The 16847-nt window shown below is 42.0% G+C and overlaps 1 protein-coding gene across 2 annotated transcripts in view; it reads left to right on the top strand.

Annotated features, from left to right (window-relative positions):
• The window catches only part of GRIK4 (glutamate ionotropic receptor kainate type subunit 4), a 364998-nt gene that overhangs the window by 202378 nt on the left and 145773 nt on the right, over positions 1 to 16847 (top strand). For both annotated transcript variants that reach the window (XM_087970153.1, XM_087970154.1), the window contains exon 3: positions 10209 to 10373. In XM_087970153.1, coding sequence (XP_087826279.1) covers positions 10209 to 10373 — 165 coding nt within the window. The remainder of the gene's footprint in view (positions 1 to 10208; positions 10374 to 16847) is intronic.

Here is a 16847-nt window from a genome sequence, read left to right as displayed (position 1 = left end):
TTTGGACTTGATTCTCTGCAGCCCAAGGCTGTTCCTGGGAGAGTTTTTTTTCCAGCCCAGAAGGTAACCAGGACATTGGGGGCAAAATTGGAGCTAATAAAGGGACTCCTACTGATTATCTGACTGTGTTGCCTTTGTGCCATGCCCCTTTGGGTCATCACACAATGGATGGAACCTCATCAAGGAGAGAAGCAACCTGGAATTAAGAAGAAACTTCCTAACAGTGAGGACAATTAGTCAGTGGAACAGAAGTTGCCTTCAGAAATTGTGGGCGCTCTATCACTGGAGGTTTTTAAAAGAGACTGGACAGTCACTTTGCTGAAATGGTATAGAGTTTCCCATTTGAGAGGAGGACTAGAAGACATCCAAGTACCCTTCCAGTTTATTTATTCCATTCTATTCTTTTTTTTAAATAAAATCAAATAAGGATGTAAGGATGCAAACTAATCAAGGAGAGAAGCAACCTCGAACTAAGGAGAAATTTCCTGACAGTCTGAACAAATTAATCAGTGGACAAACCTGCTTCTAGAAGTTGCGAATTCTCCAACACTGGGTCTCTTCCAATGCTATTCTTTTGTTCTAAATGTCTCCAGTGCAGCTTCCCCTGTTGCGCTGACCATTTCTTGGAGGAAATGTACTTTTAAATCAACAGGCAGTAAGCTCCGTTGCGCTACAGAAGACTTTCTGCTCCTCTACTGGAGTTCCACTTGACAGCCTCATAATGAGGGACTTTGCAAATTTCTCACCGTTTACTCAATCGAAAGCCTGAAGGGCTGAGGCTTTTTCCAGCAGAGGGGAAATGAACAAAAATAAGCAAACATTTGGTTTTTTTTAAAAAAAAACAACAACACCTCCTTTCACACAGCCTAAGTAAAACAGAAACACGTTTCTGCTGGAGCGAAAAAGCCACATGCAAGAAGTGCATTTTGTACATTCAAAGTCGAACATATTTCATTTGGTTGGGTCATCTAAAATTGGGAAGAGAATCATGACTGACAATCAAGAGTCAGTTTGGTCCAGTGATTAAGGCGCCATGCTAGAAATTTGGAGAGAATAGAATGGAATGGAATGGAATGGAATGGAATAGAATGGAATGAAATAGAATGGAATGGAATGGAATAGAATAGAATAGAATGGAATGGAATGGAATGGAATAGAATGGAATGGAATAGAATGGAATGGAATGGAATGGAATAGAATAGAATGGAATGGAATGGAATGGAATGGAATAGAATAGAATGGAATGGAATGGAATAGAATAGAATAGAATGGAATGGAATGGAATGAATAGAATAGAATGAATAGAATGAATGGAATGGAATGGAATAGAATGGAATGGAATGGAATGGAATGGAAAATGGAATGGAAAATGGAAAATGGAAAATGAAATAGAATAGAACATATAATAGAATGGAATGGAACAGAACGGTACAGAATAGAATAGAACAGGAGAGAATAGAATGGAACGGAACAGAACAGAATAGAATAGAATTATTTATTGGCCAAGTGTGATGGTAGAGTGTTGCTTGAAAGCTTGACAGGATAAATAATCCATATTTTGATGACCGTAATGTTTGTGCCAGCCTTTCTATTCTAAGCGGATAAAAGGATGCTCTAATCTAGCTTTTATGCGCTTAAGAAAACGTATGCTTTATCCGTGCATAGAGTAAAACAGACGCAGAGCTAGTGTGAGCCCAATAAAGCTCATAGGCCAACATCAGCTTAAACCAAAGACCTAACTCAACAGAGGCAAAACAACAGATGATTTTTAAAAATAATAATGACTCTGCCAGTGAAAATCCTAAAGAGGCAGCTTGAAAAACCAGTCTGATTTTCTGTAAAATTAGCAAGATGGCTAAAGACGGTGCTTCCTAATTTGCAGGCAATCACAGAAAGAGCCTCACTTCATTTTCTCACTGATCAATCTGGGCCTTAGTTATCAGGATGCACAGAAGAAGCTCCACATCCAATTTTAGGATAGGAAGGGAAGGGATGATTATATGCCAGGCACTCAAACAGTCTTACCAAAGGAGGGGACGACTCACAGAAATGTATCATCCCTGTACAGCCAGGAGGAAGGGAATTTCAATGTCATCATTTGCCATTTGATGATCTATAACAGAGAAGGGCGGAAAATTAAGAAAACGGGGTTTCGTAGCGGTTGTTTAAATAACTAGAATGAACAGGACTGTGAAGCCATTTTGTGGCTAATAAATTTTACAAGCATGTTAATAAATCTGAATTGGCGTAGGTAGGTAACTAAGTAACATCACCAGTGCTAGAAGGGAGGAAGGAGGAGGAGGAGGAGGAGGAGGAGGAGGAGGAGGAGGAAAGGAAGGAAGGAAGGAAGGAAGGAAGGAAGGAAGGAAAGAAAAAGAAAGAGAGAGAGAGAGAGAAAAAAAGAAAGAAAGAAAGAAAGAAAGAAAGAAAGAAAGAAAGAAAGAAAGAAAGAAAGAAAGAAAGAAAGAAAGAAAGAAAAGGACTGTGGGGTCTTTGGTGCCCTCTGAGCTTGGTTGTTTTCTTGCAGACGTTTCATTAACCAAACTAAGTAACTTCATCACTGCTAGTCTGATGATGTTACCTAGTTGGGTCATGAAATGTTTACAAGAAAACAACCAAGAAGAGCATCAAAGACTCCACAGTCCACTCCTGAGCTACAAATATTCTTTTTTATTGACACCTGAATAGTTTCAAGACTGAAAAAAAAATCCCTGCATTTTCCTGACAAAACTCGGGGGAAAATATGAATTTTAATACTTTAGGTACTTTCTAATTATGCTGCTATTATGCTAGCTTTGACAATGTATTACCCAGATGTAAAATATGAAAAAAACAGCTTTTCAAAACATTCCATTACCCTTTTCGTCTGCTGGGGATAAGGATAAATACAGCACAGTTCAATCTCATTAGTCATGCTGATTCACAGGTTGGATTAATACAGGAGAAAAACTTACTGTCAGCCTTGGAAGGCATATTTTACTTGGAAGCTTAGGGGCTGCCACATTTAATGCCTGGGGATTTGGGAGGGGGGATTTCCTAGTGAGTAGAAGATTAGACTCAACAACATTCTTTCTTGGAAGTCAAGGACATGTTACCCTGCACCTGGAGAGGAATGTCTGGAGGAATACCTCCAGTTGGGACAACGGTTTGATTGGGCCATGTGATGGACTGATGGGTGCAGGAGGTGGATCTTTGAATTTCTCTTGGGACTGGGTGGAGAAGGAAGGAATTATTGGATGGTCATTGGTATTCTCTCTAGAGTCTTGGCAGGGTGTTTACTTCCTCAGATCACCTGTGTTAATGGATTTTCGATGTTGAAGGGGCTTGTAAACAGGAGAAGGTGATGAAATTTCATTCCCACTAGTCAGGAAGGAAGAAGCTTTGAATGAAGTGAAATGTTTTCAAATGAAAAAACAAACAAACAAACAAACAAGAAAGTCTAGTTGCTTTTTGGAAAAAAGCACTTTTGGGGTAACCGTGACCTGGATGATTGAGAATCTCCATAGACAAGGAACTTGTGACCTCTGTTTCTTCCACCCCTGTTTTCCCAGAGAAGATCCGAAAGAGTTTTGACATTTGGTATGCATCTTTCACCTGTTCTAGAAGAGATTTCTCAACCACTTTATAATCAGTTCAAAGAGCCTGGTTGTTGTGGCCTGCCAGCGGCTGGTGGAACTGGCAGCAGAATTGGCCAGTAGTGAGGAGGTTGGGGAGGAACCTGGGCCGGGCCTGGAGGCCGAGGAAGGTCCAAAGGAGGGCCCTGCATCAGAGACAGAGATGGGGCCAGGCAGGGGTGGGATTCAAATTTTTTAACAACCGGATCTGTGGGCGTGGCTAAGTTGGTGGGCGTGGCTTGGTGGTCATGTTATTGGCTGGGTGTGCCCAACTCAACATCACTCACATCGAGGCACGCATCTCCTCGCCTGGCCTCTCATGACTGTGGGGATGCTGCAACAGTCGTAAGTGTGAAAAACGGTCATAAGTCACTTTTTCTAGTGCCATTCTAACTTTGAATGGTCACTCCATACAAGCAAAGTACCAGCAAAGGAGGGAAAAAAACTCCAGAGAAGTTCCTGAGACAGGAAGTCTAGTCCTGCCAAGAATGTAATAAGGGTTAACGGAGAGGCAGTTTCTGTAAGCAACACCAGAATGTTTCCTTCCTGCCTTCCTTACAGGATTAGGCCAGTAATTTCTTCTAACAACCGGTTCTCCAAACTGCTTAGAATGTTAACAACCGGTTCTAGCAAATAGGTGTGAACTGGTAGAATCCCACCCCTGGGGCCAGGGCAGGCTGGCAGTCATCAGCTGCCTTCAGACTCAGACAAGCAGTGAGATGAGGGGGCTTCTGGAACTGGTTCCCAGCCTGCGCATGCACAGGGCTACGAGAAGACAAGAACAATTGAGAAAGCAGGGTCGACTCAGGAGTAAGTCCACACCTTGGAGATGATTGGCCCCTCCCATAGGACATAAAAGAGGAGTGAAACGGGACATGAGCTTTTGCAGGAAGCAATTAATTCGTTTGCTCAGAACACAAGCTTTGAAAAAACCTTTTTGACTCTGTGTCCAGTTTGGCCTTACCCTACGTCTGGCAATTAGTTCTCTGGCCACATTCCAAGTGTGATAAGGTGGGTGTTTATCAACATTCCCCTGAAAGACTGTATGTGAAGCCTTGTGAATGAACGTAGTTCACAGCTGTGGAAATAAAAGAGGTTTTGCCGGGATTAATATTGTGTCCTATGCTTTCCAAGGAAGCCTAGGTCAGAACACTGGCTCGTTGAGTTATCCACCCAAGAACCTTTGGACATCCGATACCATATCTGGACTTTCATGTCAATTGAGTGGCCTTGAGTAAGCCTATTTCATGAACTTTTTCTGTACTGTACTGGAAGGGAAAGCAGAAGAAGCTTTGATCTTCTCTAATGGAAATGCCTACGGAGATGAAGTCTAGATTGAAGGAAACTGTACTGTAATGATCAGAGGTCCTATGTCTCTAACAAGAAGGAACCAGCAGGGAACTGAGATTTCCTTTAATTCATCTCTATGGTGAGGGAACGCCATTGATTTACACTTACAAAGAGTAGCACAACTCTATTTGGCCTTTGCCTTTTTGCTGCTTCCTCTTTTAAAGCAGAGTGACAAATGAGGTGTGTTAGAAATGGTTGCGTGTTTAAAACTCCATCTTCTGCTTTTACCTGGGAGAAAAACGAGCTACAGGCCTCGGTCCAGAAGAAGTTTCAGCTGTGGATCTGTAACCCATTGCTATTTTCCTGATGAAATTTCTCCAGCTTTTCTCTCCTCCAAAGGGATATAATAATTCATTCTACCTCTTCATGTCTCTTCTTCCCTGGTTTACAAGTCAGTCTCTAAATATAGTGTTCTTCAGGTGTTATTCTCTTGCCAATGGAAACCACAAGCTTTGCTTTGCCCAGGGTTTAATCAAATAATTGATTTACTAGCAAAAGGACATTGTCAATGTCCTCTTTCTTTCTCCATGGCTGTTCCTAAGTCCAAATTGCAGCCAGGCCAAGAAAACATACAGGAAGACCTTTAAAGTCCGAAGGGGAGGGATGGGGGACGAGCATTGATTGGAAACCTTTCCATCTCAGGCATTTATCCCTCTCTTTTTCAATGTCAGCTTGCTAAATGCCTGACAAGCTTGTGGCAGCTACTCAAACTTTTCCCCATCCTTAAATCTATTGCATTACCCTTGTGTCAGAAGCACCAAGGTAGTTCACCAAGGTTGAAAGGATTAGCCGGTGACATCACCGTTGTCCGAGGGACATCCAGTTGAGGTCTCCTTTCATGTGCCCTCTAGCTGGAACGAAGGACAGGAGCTCAACCCTGCCCCATGGCAGCATTCGGATCTCGAATGTAGGCTTGCTAACCTCCCCCGCCCCAGCATCCTAACTGGGTGAGCCACCGTGGTCCTTTGCAGATGGGAAAGCAAAGAATTTATCCAAGTCAAGACGAAGCTGTAGTGGTTGGAAATTCTAGGTGTCTCTTTTTAAATATCATTTTTATGTTATTATATAAAATACAAAATACAAAAAAAGAAAGAAAGAAAGAAAAGTAGGAAATTAAGGTCGGGAAAGGGGATGGGGAAAAGGGTGTGTAAAATACAAGGGGGAAAAAGAAAGAAAGAAAGAAAGAAAGAAAGAAAGAAAGAAAGAAAGAAAGAAAGAAAGAAAGAAAGAAAGAAAGAGAGAGGAGAGGAGGGAGGGAGGGAGGGAGGGAGGAGGGAGGGAGGGAGAGAGGAAGAAGGAAGGAAGGAAGGAAGGAAGGAAGGAAGGAAAGAAAGAAAGAAGGAAAGAAAGAAAGGAAGGAAGGAAAGAAAGAAGGAAGGAAAGAAAGAAAGAAAGAAAGAAAGAAAGAAAGAAAGAAAGAAAGAAAAGAGAAGGAAGGAAGGAAGGAAGGAAGGAAAGAAAGAAAGAAGGAAAGAAAGGAAAGGAAGGAAGGAAAGAAAGGAAGGAAGGAAAGAGAAGGAAAGAAGGAAGGAAGAAAGAAAGAAAGAAAGAAAGAAAGAAAGAAAGAAAGAAAGAAAGAAGAAAGAAAGAAAGAAAGAAAGAAAGAAAGGGGGTATTGACTTCCAACCCTTCCTAGCACAGTACAAAATAACACACTCCAGCTTCAACTTTTTGCTTTTACACATTAGTGTATAACTAGCCATTTCTATAACACCAAATCTTTCTAATCAACAAAACCAAGATCAAAGTTTCGGGTTTTTTTCGTCACTAGGTGTCTCAATGCATCCTGGGATCTGTCATAGGATGGATGGTGGTAACTGAATGTTCTGACCCAGCTCCCCAAACACGACAAATCTTCAACGTGAATTTAAAAGATTCTTTTATTAGGAGAGCTGGCAGCCCTGGCAAAAAGTTTCTCTCGCAGGCTAACAAGTCCATCTGGCCAGAAGATGAATAGTTGTCTACCACATCTATTCATCTCCGCCCCCTGCCTTTTATCCCCAGAGCTAGAGTGGGGCCTCACTAGCAGCGGTGGCTTTTCCGTTCCAAGGACCAGCCCATAGATTTCCATTGCTCTCCTTTCCTCTGCCTTCTGCGCATCCACGTGTCAGGCACTGGACCCAGCTGTTCCTCCTCTTCCTCATCAGCCATCTCCAGACCTGGGGGCTGTTGACTCTCCATCTGAGGGCTGATGGGTGGTCCAGGCTCCATCTCTTTCTCTCTCTCTCTCTCCTCTCTTCTCTCTCTCTCTTTCTCTGCAGCTCCATTCCCTCTTCCCCCTCAGAGCTCTCAGGTTGCCCTGATGCTGACCCCTAACTCTCAGGCCTCCTCCTCATCTGATTTGGCTGCTGGAGGGGCTGGCAGCCGACAGGCCACAACACAGAAGCTCTGGGCAGATGTCCAGATGTTATATTGGTAGTCTTCTCCATGGCATACACTGGCTTAGCCAGCTTTTTGAAACGCTAGGAATATCTTCAAAACCTGTCTGCACTGATTAAGTGCAGATATTACATTAAACTGCAGTCTAAGTAAGATTTATGGAAACATCTATAATTGGATGAGTTTCCTATCTCAATGAGTGTCAGCTTTTCGAGGCAGACCAGACCAGGGAACCAGAGTTATGAATGCTAATAACTACTTTTATTTTACGTTTACAGTAGCCGAATCTTGCAATTCTGAATGTGCCTCCCTCTCCCTCACTTTATCTTTGTGAGAAGCAGGGAGGGCTGAGATGCTTGCTCAAATTATCTGTGTGCCTTGAACTCAAATTTCTCTCGTGTTACTGCTGTCTTAGTTATGTGTTTTCAGTACAGATTAATTTTTTAAGAAAATCTACATACCGCTAAAACTCTTGTGTCTGTTTGATTGTTTGTAACCTTCCATTGGGCGCAATTGTAAATTGTAGGACAATAATATTTGAGCTATATACCTCAAATAAGCTAAGTTAAAGAATGCATCCAAAAACTGGGACTTATGACTTTCATGGGATTGATATTTGGCAGAATTATGGCCACCCTGTGGTAGTCAGCTATGGTCATGTGATCATTATTTCTAGTGCTCGCTGTCATCTTCCTACAAGGAAAGTCAACGGGGAAAGCAGCAGGAAATCAGAAGTCAATCCTTCTGTTTTTTGGTCCATCTGTGATCATTCTATTTCTCTGTGTAGGCAAGGAAATATCTCTGAAATGATGACTCAACATTGTCTAGTTAGTATGCAATATAAATCCATATCACAATGACATAACAAACAAGGTAAGATTTCCTAATACGGTATAATAATCAATACAAGCAATTCGAGCCATTTAGCTTTAATCAAACCCTAGAGAGAATAATAAAAGATAAGACTTTGTAAGAAGCATTTGAAGGACCTTCTTAAATGTCTAAAAATCAGACCCTGCAGGTTATTTAAGAGGGGTCAGTTTGGAAGAGTTGGCACGAAATGGGGGAAAAAAGCTTTGAAACACGAGGTGGCAATTTTAACTCGAAGAAAAACTAATCGAATTTGATTGCGCTATCAAGCTGAGCACGCACAAGCATGATTTGGCATCTGTTTTCAAATAAAGGGGTTATTGGAAGCACTGCCTGGAAATCGGCACCAACAATGTAGACTGATTATGTTCTCACAGATCCAATGCTACAGGAATTGACAAAAGGAGGAGAAAGGGATATATGGGAAAGATTCAAGACCAACTAAATAGATCAATATATCCAGGAAGGAAGGGAGGAAGGAAGGAAGATAGCAATAGCATTTAGACTTATATACACAGTGCTTTACAGCCCTCTTTAAGTGGTTTACAAAGTCAGCCTATTGCCCCTCAACAATTTGGGTCCTTATTTTACCAACCTCGGAAGGATGGAAAGCTGAGTCAACCTTGAGCTGGTCAGGATTGAACTTCTGAATTGCAGGCAGCTGGCAGTTAGCAGAAGTAGCCTGCAGTGCTGCATTCCAACCACTGTGCCACCATGTCTGTGTCTATAAAATACGCAGTGTTCAAAAACTCATATAGAATAGAATAGAATTCTTTATTGGCCAAGTGTGATTGGACACACAAGGAATTTGTCTTGGTGCAAATGCTCTCATATTCCCACAACATGCTGAATTTCAAACTTCCCAATCTTATTTTTTTACGGTGGGAACAACCAGTGCGTTAAAAAAGGGAATTAATGGATAGATGGCTGGCTGGCTGGCTGGCTGGCTGGATGGATGAGTAAGTTCAAGTGAACCAGTCCTTCAGATTCTATCCCGTGGTAATAGATAGAGAAGAAACAACCTGGAGAAGGAGAGAGGATGGTTGACTGACTAGAACTGTGATTATGTGAACAAGTCTCACGTTCTTCGGAGATATGCAGTGTGGCTTCGGGAAAAGCTATCCATGTAGTTGCTTTTTGAGGAATTCCTATAGACTTACAGAAAAAAAAAAATGAGGGTTTATCTTAGACTGCAGAAGAAGACTTGCTCTGCGGAGCAGGAAGTATCTGCTTTGTAAGCAGATGGTGCCGTACTCAGTCAATGCTTTTCCAGGTAGGGTCAGGAAAGAAATTTGTTTTGGACCTAGATGGTTCATGAAATTTCAGCAGCAGTGTATGACTTCAGACAAATGTTGCCTTTTTCAAAGAGCACTCATCCACCCCAAAACAAAAATCAAAGGCAAAAATGACAGTGTTTGGTGCAAAATTATTCCCTTTTCACACCGGTGGCTGCTACTAAGGCTTTTTTTGTTTGCCCTGTATTTTCAGGAACGAAGGGCCGATCAACCATCATGACGGCTAGAATAAAAGGGGAGGAGGAAAGGTCTTGAGTAAACATGAAATATAGAAAGAATAATTCATGTACCAAATGATTAATGTACCTTTTCTGACCAACTTCTCTGGTTTAACTTGATTAGACAAGCAAGAACTACATATTTTATTCACAAGGCTTGGATAATGATATTGCAGAAGTTTCTAACTCACTGCTGAACAGCGAGATTCGTGTTAAATTTCATTTTGACAAACATTCTAAAACCCGGCAAAATACACCGTATTTCTTCTTGGTTTGCTGCAATGCACAAATGAGAATGCAGAACATAACTCTTTGGTATGGCCTGTCCCTAAAATGGTCTTTTTAGATTGTGCAATTAAAATGATTAACTTTCCTCTACTGGAGTTTGGAATTATACGATTCGATTCTGTTGTGCCTCCGTTTTGAATCTGGGTAGAGCACCATTCCTTGACCGGCTAAATTTTCTGTCTGGTTTTTTTCAGCCGCCATTTTGGACGACCCCATGGAATGCAGCCGAGGGGAACGGCTCTCCATCACACTGGCCAAGAACAGGATCAATCGTGCCCCTGAGAGGGCAGGGAAAGCCAAAGTGGAAGTGGACATCTTTGAATTGCTGAGAGATAGTGAATATGAAACTGCCGAAACTAGTACGTACATCCCTGGGGTTGAGGGTTGCTTGCTTGATTCATTGATTGATTGATTGATTGATTATGTCATCCAGTTGATGTTGAATCTTACTGAGCATATCTTCTCCTTGACCAACTGTCCCTCACGATCCTTTAAGTCTTTCTTTTTTAAAAAAAGAAAAGATATTTCTATCCATGTGGGGCATATTGGTTACAATATATGGGTTTCCCATTGTGTTCTCCTGCACAATATGAATGGATGATTTTGCCATTGTCACTAAAATGATCATCCATCTCTAGTATATCACTGTTGCCCAGTAGAGGTTCCCTTTGGCTTTAACTGGCCAGCTGGGGTGACTTCCACATCTGGGGTGAGCCTGTTGGGAATATACAGTACACTCTTGGCATACACTGTCAATGTTCTTTGCTTATCCCTCCCAGGAACATGCCAACAATGAGACAATATACAACTTGTGATGAGTGAACATGGCATTTCCTAACCTAAAATTCCTTCCTATGATCTCCTATGTATTAATACTGTCTACTTCTGCAGGAATGTCCTCTGATGATGATGATGATTATGTTATTTAATAGCTTTAGCCTGCAGCTCTGCCAGGAAGCTCAAAGTATTATCCATCATTCTGCTGTTCTTTTATTTTTATCCTTGCAACCTTAAAATCTTTAAAATCTTAAATGTAAGGCTAGGCCCATTTAGGGACTTCATTGTGAATTTGTAAGAGAAATGAGTGAGTGCTTAGAGAAGGAATCCAATCTGGGGCATCCAGCCTAGCCCACGTTGGGCAGAATGGCCATGCCAGCCAAGAATTTTGGGCGTTGTAGTTTAGCTTCCCTTGGCCTCGTTTCTCACCATCCTTAGCCAAAGAGTTGGTATTTCTACTAGATAGTTTATTGTTATGAATTTCATTGAGGTCTATTTTAATTAATGTTTATTTTATTTTATTTTTCTATCTGTCGTTATGATTAGCTACCCTTATCTTCCCCTAGAGCGACAGAGGATAGAAATTAAATAGCCAGGTTATTCTCTATCTACAAACACATCTGAAGGGCATCAGGTTGGAAAATTACACAAGGAATGGAGAAATATGCTGCCCACAAATTTTAACCTGTTTGGTTCTTGAAATGATAGGGTATCTTTGCTGGACATGGACACGCTGGTCCTGAAAGCTGAGGATAAAAGGGGCGATGGGAAATATGAAAAAAGGGCACTCCTGTTTTCTATTTTCTGTTGCCTCTGGAAATCATTTATTCAGTGCCTAAGTTGCTCAAACAGGAACAAAAGATGAAAAATCTATGTGTACATGGCCCCTCTACCCTGGAAATGAGGATTGTTTATCTCTTGAGAGTGAGTGCACTTTCAAGAAGCAACTCAATGCTCTTGAGTTGGGAGGTCTGATTATTTTTTTGAACATTCCCCTCTTGTGCATTCGGGGAGAACTTTTTTTAGTCATGTTAGACGGTTGCCTGCTCACCAGATGACTCTGAGCAGCTCACAAGGGTTAAAAACATCCAGTACAAAGGAAAATGATAAAACAATGGAATAAAACATACTGCATGAAAAGACAGGCACACAATTCATGTTCATAACAAGCTCATGTACTATTCTGAAGCAGCACGAAGAGGAGAGCTCGAAGATGAGTGAACTTCAACTCCCAATATTCCCCAGCCAGCCATGTTGTGTAGATTTCAACATGGAATTGAAGTCCACATATTTTCAAGATTGAGAAACAGTGACTTACTATCAGCAGGGCCAGGTCCACTGCATTTCAGGTGGAGGCTGATCCATAAGGCAGGAATTGTCATAGGGAAGAATAAAGGTGAGCCCTAAAAGATGACAAAATTTGTTTGACATCCAGAGCTGTCAACCCTGCCAGATCTTATAAGCTAGATAATTGGAGGTTCTACAAATATTCAGGACTTGAGTGATGAAGAGCTTTTTGGGCACACACATATCTTGGTTTTCATTCAGAAGTCCACTGGTAATCAACAAAACTTATGGAATAGTGGTATTGGGCCCATAATTTCTTGGACTGCTTCATACTAGACCAGTTTGAACTTAGAAGTGGCCTTCAAGGACAGCCCAAGATAGAGCACATCACAGTAGTCCAACAAACATAGGCTCAGTCTTAGCAAGATTGAGGATTTGGGAGGCCATCCAGAGATCTTTCATTCCTAGATGGGTTGTATTAGTAATGAACAATTTGGCATTTTTCCTAGGCTCGCAACTTCTATGTCAGGAGAGCATGATTGATGACTTTTGGCTATGGATGTGTCCCATTGGAGAATATGAATTATGATACACCCAGGGGGCAGGGAAAACCAGGGTCAAGGGTGACAATGAATGATGTGTCTCAGAGTCGGCTAGCTGTCAGGATTCCAACACTTAACCCCATTTAAATCATGAGTCTAGAGCCAGATTTCCAAAACTTCAAAAGGACTTATTGGGAGTTAAAAGATGCGGCATTGCCTGGGTGTAGCCGACTCTGAGACACATCATTCATTGTCACCCTTGACCCAGGTTTTTCCCTCCCACCCCCTGGGTGTATCATAATTCATATTCTCCAATGGGACACATCCATAGTTAAGAGTCATCAATCATGCTTTCCAGTTAGAATTTTGCCCGGCAGAAACTTTGGTCACCTAGTTACTATCTTTGAAAACATTTATGGAATGCACTTTCGGTTGCAAGCTGTCACACTGCTCCCCCCTCCCTTTCTATTGGCAACTCTAAAAAGATCATAGAATTATTTTATGAGTTGGCATTCTACTTGGAAAGCAGGCGACAACCATGACTGGGAGGATCTTTGTACAATATAATCTTCTGCGCCAATTGTGGCCAATCCTGGATCAGAAACCTCTACTCAGTCATTCCAAGAGTGCAGTGGTTAGAATGCAATATTGCAGGCCCACTCTGCTCACTGCCAATGGTTCAATGCTGACCAGCTCAAGGGTGACTCAGCCTTCCATCCTTCCATGGTCAATAAAATGAGGACCCAGACTATTGGGGGCAATGTGCTGACTCTGTAAACCACTCAGAAAGTGCCGTAAAGCACTATGGGGCGATTTCCACGCATGCCTACATCTTCTGGTCAGTAGCAATTCAACTAGAAGCAATTGGAGAACTCACAACAACAAACTCCAGCCTTGGTTGTAGACATCAAGAAGAGCAGGAACCACAGTCGTAACACTAAATACTTCTGAAGTTGTGACAGGAGCCTGTAATGGTTAGCTAAAAATATAATATAGTTCGATCGTGGGCCTGCGAGCCATTCTGCAGTGAAAATTGGATTCTGCTTCCAATTTATGTTGCAAATCCTAGTGAGGAGCTTACCATTTCCATCAGATTGTGATCACACACTGTATGCCACCATAACACCAATTGCATGGCAGGAACAGCGATTTAAAATAGGTAGCATGTCTCAAGTCACATGCCATAAATGCAACATTCCATCTGTTCAGGTTTTTTTTCTTTCTTTCTTTCCATTTTCCTCCCCTGGCATGCAACAGGTCTTAATGCAGAAAACAACCTAAGAATTTCAGCATTCGTATTGCTTTTGAAACGATACCTCCAGGATTGCTGGTGGGGGTAGAAATACATTACCTGGTGCGCAGCCAAAATGCCAGGATTAAGCAGATTCGCAGAAGAAAGATCTGTCAAGAGCTGTCCCCTTTAATAGCTAAATGCTACAGAGCAATGTGAAACATTCCTGAAGACATTTGGGAGAGAAGCATCTGTAAGAACTCAAAACAGCATCCTCCGGTTCGCTGAAATATATTTCTTTGCTTGCTGTTTCCAGCTGTTGTTTAATTCACCCCACTCCTCTACGTAGAAGACGGTTTAACTAGCCGGGGAGTCTATACCGTTATCCTTGACTTATGACCATTCATTTAGTGACTGCTGATAGTTACGACGGCACTGAAAAAAGTGACTTACGACTGCTTTCCACTTACGAGTCTCACAGCAAACCCACAGTCATGTCATCAAAATTTGGGAGCTTGGCAACATACATATAGGGGGGGGGTGGGGGGGGGGGGGGGGCCCTCCCCGGCCCCCCTCCCCCCCCGCCGGGGGGTGGCCTCTGTTTTTTTTAAGGGTTTTTTGGGAATAAGAGTTGGAAGGGACCTTGGAGGTCTTCTAATCCAACCCCCAGCTCAGGCAGGAAGCCCTATATCATTTCAGACAAATGGTTGTCCAATCTCTTCTTAAAAACTTCCAGTGTTGGAGCATCCATAACTTCTGGAGGCAAGTTGTTCCACTGGTTAATTGTTCTAACTGTCAGTTAATTCCTCCTTACTTCTAGGTTGCTTCTCTCCTTGATAACTTTCCACCCATTGCTTCTTGTCCTGCCTTCAAATGCTTTGGAGAATAGCTTGACTCCCTCTTCTTTGTGGCAACCCCTGAGATATTGGAAGACTGCTATCATGTCTCCCCTAGTCTTTCTTTTCATTAAACTAGAGATACCCAATTCCAGCAACCGTTCATCGTATGCTTTAGCTTCCAGTCCCCTAATCATCTTAGTTGCTCTTCTCTGCACTCTTTCTAGTATCTCAACATCTGGATGCAGTATTCCAAGATCTTACCAAGACATTATAAAGTGGTACTAAGACTTCACATGATCTTGGTTTTTATCCCTCTGTTAATGCAGCCTAGGACTGCATTGGCTTTTCTTTTCTTTTTTGCAACTGAAGAACACTGTTGGACTCCCTTCATAACCATGTGGTTCACGTAATGACTGCAGCAAAAAATTGTAAAATTGGGGTTGGTCATGAGCTAAAGACTTGTGGTGTTTCAACTCTCAGAATATCTCAGCCAGCCTGGAAGTTGAAGCCTGCAGGTCTTAAGGTTGCCAAGGTTGGACATCCCTGCTGTAGACTGTGTGTAGAATAGAAGTTTGCATGAGAAAAATAGAAGTTTGCATGTGCAAAATAGAAATTTGCATGAGAAAAGTATGAGCATACATAGAAAGGTCATGCATGGCCATGGTTTATGGAACAAAGATCTCAACTTTTCAAATGCGACTGCCATGAACAATTGCAGGATTTCAAACTTTTGTCAATTCCAAGTTGGCTGAAAGGATCAGAATTGTTCCCAACCTTCAACAGTGAAGACTGAAGGATTAGAAATGCATTCTAGCTTCCCAACGCCTACCCAATTTGAAATGGCAGCTTAAATATTTCCCCATATTGAGATGAAAAGAATTCAAGAGACAATTCTCTTGAATTATTTTCATCGCTGCCCCACTCATTGAAAGAAATAAGCTTCAGGACTTTTTAACGATTTGATAGTTCTCTGGATTTGCACGATGACAGCTCATTTATGGTGTACGAGAAAGCCATTTTGTGTTTTAACTAATGGCGGTAAGGCTTTCAGATTTCTTATTTAATGCCACTGTCATATTTTAATAAGGATGATGGGGATTCCCAGTGTCCCAGCCTTCTTCCACTCCTGCCTGTTTTTCTTCAATCATTTGCTTAAATTCTGAATGACGATTCAGAGAGGTAGAGGGAGAGAGAGAGAAGACAAAGAGAGAGAGAGGGAGGGAGAGAGGGAGGGAGGGAGAATACGCTCAACAGCACTCTTTCATTGATAGATGGGAAGAGAAAGAAACATGAAATTATATATTTCAAAATGCTGGGGATATCACATTTAGTCAAAGCACAGTTTTCAAAGTGTTTTAACTTCACGTAACATGTTAATTCTGGCTTCGCCACAAGATTCCAAACTCCCATTTTGTGGCAAACAAATATATGTCAGTTTTAGGAAGGGTTGACATACTGATGAGCTCACAATGCAAAGGTTTAGGATAGTGGATAAGGCACGGGGCTAGGAGCTTGGCGACTGGGAATTCTAGTCCCACCTTAGGCGTGAAAACTGACTGGGTGACTTCGAACCAATCACCAGGAGATTGTGAGTTCTAGTCCCGTCTTAGACAAGAAAGCCAACTTCTTTGAATCAATCACCTGGAGATGGTGAGTTCTAGTTCCACCAGAGGTATGAAAGCTGGCTGGAAGACTGAACCAATCACCAGGTGACCGTGATTTCTAGTCTTGTCATAGGCACGAAAGCTGGCTGGGAGAGTTTGAGCCAATCACCTGGAGGTGGTGAGTTCTAGTTCCTGTATAGGCATGAAAGCTGGCTAGGAGACTTTGAAGCAATCATCAGGAGATGATGAGTTCTAGTCCCACCTTAGGCATGAAAGCCAGCTGGTGACATTGGGCCAATCCATCCCTCTTAGGCCTAGGAAGGAAGCAACGGCAAATCACTTGTGAGAAACCTTGTCAAGAAAATTGCAGAGATTTGTCCTGGCAGTTGGCAGAAATCAAAAACTAACACAAAGGCACCAAAATATATGTGAAACAACTGTGAATATAGGTCAGTGTTGCCTCAGAGTCACTAATCCAAGGATTCACATCCTACACTGACTGATAATGTGGTTTAAGTACAATTCCCTGAGTTAGTTAAATAAGAAAGAACGC

Source organism: Notechis scutatus, chromosome 7, assembly GCF_049901735.1.
Source record: "Notechis scutatus isolate UNSWTSFEM ecotype Mainland chromosome 7, rNotScu1.2, whole genome shotgun sequence".
In the NCBI taxonomy this organism is placed as follows: Eukaryota; Metazoa; Chordata; class Lepidosauria; order Squamata; family Elapidae; genus Notechis; species Notechis scutatus.
This window is presented reverse-complemented; position numbering and strand designations above follow the sequence as displayed.